At 37.7% G+C, this 6,046-nt stretch overlaps 1 protein-coding gene across 1 annotated transcript; it reads right to left on the minus strand.

Moving 5' to 3' along the window:
• Positions 1-340: 340 nt before the first annotated feature.
• On the minus strand, positions 341-5,768 carry eif3jb (eukaryotic translation initiation factor 3, subunit Jb). Its single transcript, XM_012850729.3, has 8 exons — positions 5,623-5,768; positions 5,388-5,476; positions 2,778-2,832; positions 2,560-2,663; positions 2,367-2,463; positions 1,994-2,152; positions 1,815-1,888; positions 341-1,562 (listed from the first exon to the last, which is right to left on the minus strand). The coding sequence occupies exons 1-8, from the start codon at positions 5,633-5,635 to the stop codon at positions 1,434-1,436; spliced, it is 720 nt and encodes a 239-aa protein (XP_012706183.2). The 5' UTR covers positions 5,636-5,768; the 3' UTR covers positions 341-1,433.
• Between the last annotated feature and the right edge of the window lie 278 nt (positions 5,769-6,046).

Consider the following 6,046-nt stretch of genomic DNA (forward strand, 5'->3'; position numbering starts at 1 on the left):
TGGGGATAATATGATGAAAATCCAACTTGCTTAGCATGCATACTTTTGATCCTTGATTAGCTTTGTAACACTTAATGCAATTAAGTCTCATGGTTCGTCGCACCAAGGGCACACTGGGAATGAGCCCAATTATTTTAGCTACAAATCAGTTTCCACAGTCAAAATTAATGGTTTGGTCATTTAGGAAGTTATTTTTTAAACCACCACTGTTTAGTGCAACAGCATCATTGTGCTATGGAGTGCAACTAACATTCTTGTTGACATCAGGTTTTATCTAATCAAATGTGAATATTATTTTGTCAAGTTCCTGCGATGTGCATAAAGACAGACCAACACACAGTTTGCTCGCTTGACCAGTCGTTTATTAAATTAGATGCTTATAAAACAGATGTCACATGTTCAAAACTGCATGTTTCAAATTGTCTGTGTGAGATTGGAACTGGTCTTTAGCTAGAAAAGAAAAAAAAAAAAGGGAGAAAGACGCCCCTTTTAACTAACTGAAGCCCATATGAAGACGTGGGGGTGAAGCCCATTAGCCTCCGCTCCTCATCATACTTGATACAAGCCTGCAGAAGCAACAATTAAAGAGACCAGTTGCAGCAAGTTACTACACTTGCCTGATCTGTATGTTTTTGTTTTTTTTTCGCATTAGTAAAACTCAAATTAGTAAGTTACATTTCTGTCATGCAAAAGAAAATACCTTTAAGCGTCATTTGCTTCATATTTTCAAGAATATTCCAGAGATGTATCAAGAGAATGGCTGTGAGGTTTTAAAGTCACATTTATTATACTCTATCCCTTTTAACTTACATTGAATGTCATGTGCGCTCTGTAAAATTACAACTACTCATATGGTATGCCTCTCTCAATTAACCCACAATGCAACTGTTCCAGAGATAGAGATGAATAATGAACTGAATAATTGTTCTGCATTTGGCAACCCAAGAGATATTTATTATATACATTTTTCCTGTAAAAGACCTAAACACACTTCAGTGTGACCTATAATACATGACATTCTGGTTAAGGAATTTGCATAGAACCTTGTTTCTATGTCACTTTACTTGAACCTGCCATACTGTGTCTGCCATTTTTAAACAGGAGCAACCTTTTAATAATAAAAAAAGACCTGCAAAATCCTGACAGCAGCAGTTAAAGATGTATTCTCCTTTGAAGCTGGGTCACACAACAGATTCCACATGATCGTGTGCGAGTCGAGGCTGAATGAGACAGAAAAAAAAAGGCCGTTCTGTATGTTAAGAGTGCTGAGACTGGATGCTCCCAGGTATAGTCCCTCTGGTAACTGAAGCAAAATGAAAGGAGGAGGGGCACACAGTTCAGATTTCCCAGGATGGCACTGGACAGCATGGGAAGGTACAGCTGTAGTTTTGAGGGTTAGGAAGGAAGGGAGGAAAGTAATAATGGAGCCTATGTCACATGAAGTCCTCGTAGTCCTGGGCGTAACCACCGTCAAACTCTGCATAGTCAAGCTCGTCTCTCATCTGTGCTTTCAGTCCACCTCCAGGTACCACGCCTTTCTTCTTTTTCTTTCCTTTGTTTTGCTGGAAAAGAAAAAATACAAATTACTTCAATTAGATGAAACCTCTGTAGAAAAAGCATCAGATTAAGGCTTTGTGTGTTAACTTAAACAAGCGACCCTGAAAACATCTAAATATCAAAACTTCAACCTTGTATAGAAAGCAAAGTGCCACATATTTGCATTACTGTATGAAGACAGTGCCAAACTGAAATAGATTAACAGCGCCCCCTACTGCGTATAAAGCTAAAGACAAAAGCATAAGATGGCAACTTACTTTTTCCTGTTTCTGTTTTTCACTAAGTAGGACTGAAAGGGAACCACTAATTTTCTTCAAGTCCTCTACTTCCACTGCAGGAGGGGAGAAGAGAATCGTTGGTCAAGCTAAAGAAGATTTAAAAAAAATGCAACTATATTCATATAATGATAGTGTCAGGAAATATGTCGCTTTCTTACATGAAATACAAAGTTCCCGAAACAATGAATCCAAGAAACTTGAATAATGGACAGATTTTTCAAATTGAGTTATCTTTTCTTTCAGCAACTTTTCAAATTCTGTGAATTCTTCTTTGGAAGATGGACACATGGCATCGATTCCTGTGACGGTACTAACACCTGGGAAGACAAAACAAAATACAAGAACACGGTTTTAAAATGCACAAAGTCAAAGCTTAAAAGCATATAACAGTAGTTCTGCTTTGCACTGATCAATTAGGTCTTGTCAAAAGTTCATGGTAAATATTGTCATCATCAATTGGATACAAGACTTTGACTTCCTGAGCTCAAAGCATCCTTAGAAAACAATTAGAAAGCAGTAATAAGTTCCTACCAAAAGCATCTTTTGCTAGCTCCAAGTCTGCGTCTTCCTGTAGTTTCTGAACTCGTAACTTTTCTGCGAGTTGTTCCTCTGGAGTAAGTTCTTCTGGCTGGAATAACAAACCAAATTTAAGGCACTTACTTGAAAAGGCAATAAAGTGCTGTTTGCATTTCCCTGAAAACAGATTAAGTGCTGCAGTACTTACTTTCTCTTCCATCTCCTTTTTCAGTTCTTGTTGTTTCTTCCGTAACTGATTTTCTTTCTCTTTAATCTTTTCAGTCAGCTTTTTCTTTTCAGACACCTTCGTCTCTGTCAAAAACAAAATACCTAAACATTTAGTTTTGGAAACAAAGTAGAAAGCGAAGACTAAAAGTAAAGGCGGTAAAACAATGTGCAGCAATCAAGCAATGTTTAAAACCCTACCCGTCTTCTTGACTTCTACTTTTTTCTCCTCCTCTTCATCGTCATCCCAGTTATCCTGTTAACAGAAATATTTGCAATTTTACGACACCGGACACACGAAGGTGCAAGTGCTTTTTTTGTTTTGTTTTATTTTTCCAGGACTATCAACTGAACTGTACCGTTAAAACACTATTTTAAATGCATAATCATGAAAAATGTTATAATCTTCATAAACTACAAAAGTATTTACCTCAAATGGAAAAAAATAGCTCACAAGATTATGAAAAAAAAAATAAAAAATCAACAAACTGTTTTAAATAAGGCTCTAATATTTTAGATTCAAGCAATTTAGAACAGCAAAGTAAATAATCTGGACAAGCATGTAAATGTTTAGTCCTTTCAAGCTCTCTCATTCAAGTTCTTTATTTAATTTTCTAGAAAATTGTTCTCTGTTGGATCAATTTTAAATATTAGGATAACAATGGAACAATGGCAAATGACAACCCTCATTGAAACTGATCGTCTTCCACAAGTTACTAATAGATTATATCTGACTGTAATGACTTCGATTATATTTGCTGAATTGTCATCTTACTGCCCCAAGATTGCATCAATTAATGATCATATTGTGCTAAAAAGAAAACGGTCAGAAATTTAAAGTTAAACAAGAATTCAAAAAAGCAAGGCAGTTTATCATCGATATTTTCCTTCATAAAAATCAAATTCTACACATTTTACCCTTCAGTTATTAATAGTACACAGCATTGTTTTAATTTAAAAAAACTTCAGAAATATATTCCTAAAATTTCTGGCTTTAATAGATTTTACATGTTTAAAATGCTGGTGGTCATGTATTGCTTTTCAGTTATTAAAAAGGGTTAAATTGAAGACTAAATCTGATTTTTTTATTTAAAAAGGGACTAAGAAATAAACATCTGGGAACAAGTTTAAGTTAAATCCAAAACAACGTTTCCCCCCATATTTGTTAACCAGTTTTGGTACCTACTGTAAATCTGAAAATTTGATACGAATTTTATATTTCATGAGAACATCGAATAGAAACAGAAATAAACCTTTTTTTTACTTTCTTATTTTATTGGATGCTAGACATTAGACGTCACTGTATCTTACCACTTTCCATTTCAAACTTCTGGATTTCTCATTTCTCCAATTTCTGTTCCAGTTGTAAATGACAAAATAAATGCTTCACTTTTTTATTTTTGTCATGCTGGAGATAGTCTTTATACGTGTATAATTCATTGTTTAATGTGGAAACCTGAATTTACTTTTTGTCATGCAAAATAAAAACAATGTTTTAAGTGGTTAAGACACAAATTTGACAAATAAAAATTATAGATTATTTGATGTTGTGAAGGTAGCCCTACTTAAAAGACACGAGTTTGAACTCTCAGTGAACCACAACCATTTGGCAATTCCAGGTTGGTTGTATTACCTGAAATATGGTCCATCATGTGTGCATGTCAGTCCATAACTCAAATGTCAAGATAGATGAGAAAAATATATATGTTGATCTTGAAAATATCTTAAAAGTGGACAATTGAAAGAAGACCTGTTTTGGCTTTCCTTTTTTTTAGTGTACATTATAGAAACGTAAATTATCTTTTAGATAAATAAAATAAGGATGTCTAAATAAAACACATTTGGCTAGCCAAATGTTTTTCGCTTTAAACCAAATTCTCTTTTCGAGACCTAGAAAATACTCCACGCAAGTATAGAGAGCCTAGAAACCCTGACGCCATATGTGACCGACAACAATTGACGCGGATCTACCAGCCCTTTCCTAAAGTTAACCGGCAGAAGTTTCTAGAGAGAAAACAAGTCAACATTACTGAGAGCCGCTTGTACTCATGCGTCAAACGCTCCCGTTAGTTTTGCAAAGTTTTGGCCTAGTTCTTGACTCGGTTGAGTCATCAATCCACCGGGTGATTTCATCCGAGGCTACAGTTGGTTAGCAAGCTAGCGATGCCACATGCCGAACGTGACTCAAGCTGAAAGGAATTCAAACTGAACCCAACACTTTCCTCCAAATATTACACGTAAACGTAATCGTCCTGTTAAAGAACCTTTGTCACCTCTCGATAAACGTTACAAAAAAAACACGGATAAACTTGGACTGTCACTTTTAAAAAAGAAAAAAAAAAGGAAGCGCACTTGAAAGTAAGCGAGGTTGCTAGTAGCTAATTAGCCTGATAAAATGCTAGCTTTTCACTAGGCTATCAGAATTTACCCTAAGAACTTACTCGCTAAAAAACGACATCCCCCCACACACACGCGCGCAAATATTTTTTATTTTTTATTCGAGTTGACGGTCAACATAAAACGTATGAACGGTATGTTTCACCCCGAACAGCGGCCTCTGGCTAACTGACAGGCTGTCTCCTGGAGCCGCATGAGTTAGCCGTCAGCTAGCATGAAGCTAGCCCGACGTTAGGGTTGTCAGGGAGAAAGGAGCTGCGCCGAAGCATGGCGTAACAGCCGGGGAGATACTATTTCGATCCATCGTCATATACCCCGGGATTCCACGGCAAATGCCCCCCCCCCTCCTCCAAATCCAAACCCGACGAACCCGGCGGGAGCCAAAACTATAAAGCGCGAGTCGCGTTAAATTACCTTAACGTCTTCATCTTCGTCCTCGCCTTCCCACTTGTCCAGCACTGCCGCCTTTTTAATCGGCTCCTCCGGCTCGAAGGTTTCAGCGTCTGTAAAACCAACAACATGAGATTCGTCAGGCCGATCCACATCTAACGGCGGTGTTTCACAAAAGCAGACCGCGGGGCTGTTCAAACGAAGCCTGCTACGGGCGGATGATAAGCATATAGCTGTCCTTCCTAAGTTAGTTTCTCACCCCAGTCCGCCATGTCGGCTGTGTTGGTTGTGTTTGACAGGCTCGCGCAGTAAAGTCGGCGCTGCAGCCCGTTGGCTGGCCACGCTCGGAAACAGCTCCCACGTTCTGGACGTCACTCCCGGATTATCTCCCGTCACCACTTCCCCCGGTGCGCTGCCCTCCCTCCGCCTCCTCAAGCAACTACCCGAGGTGACGGATAACGTGAAATTTCATCCCCACTCGGTCAAATTACCGGGGAAAAAAATGAATTATGAAACATAGATGTCACAGTTAGGCCTACTGTGGAGGCTTACTATTTGAGTTATCCATCTAGATATGGCCACAAAACTAGATAAAAAAATTATTTAAAAAAAAAAATAATATCTGTTATATAAAGGAATATTTGATTGGAAGCAAAGAACAAAATAAAAATGACTGAAAACAC

The sequence above is a fragment of the Fundulus heteroclitus genome, unplaced genomic scaffold (assembly GCF_011125445.2).
Source record: "Fundulus heteroclitus isolate FHET01 unplaced genomic scaffold, MU-UCD_Fhet_4.1 scaffold_38, whole genome shotgun sequence".
Classification (NCBI taxonomy): domain Eukaryota; kingdom Metazoa; phylum Chordata; class Actinopteri; order Cyprinodontiformes; family Fundulidae; genus Fundulus; species Fundulus heteroclitus.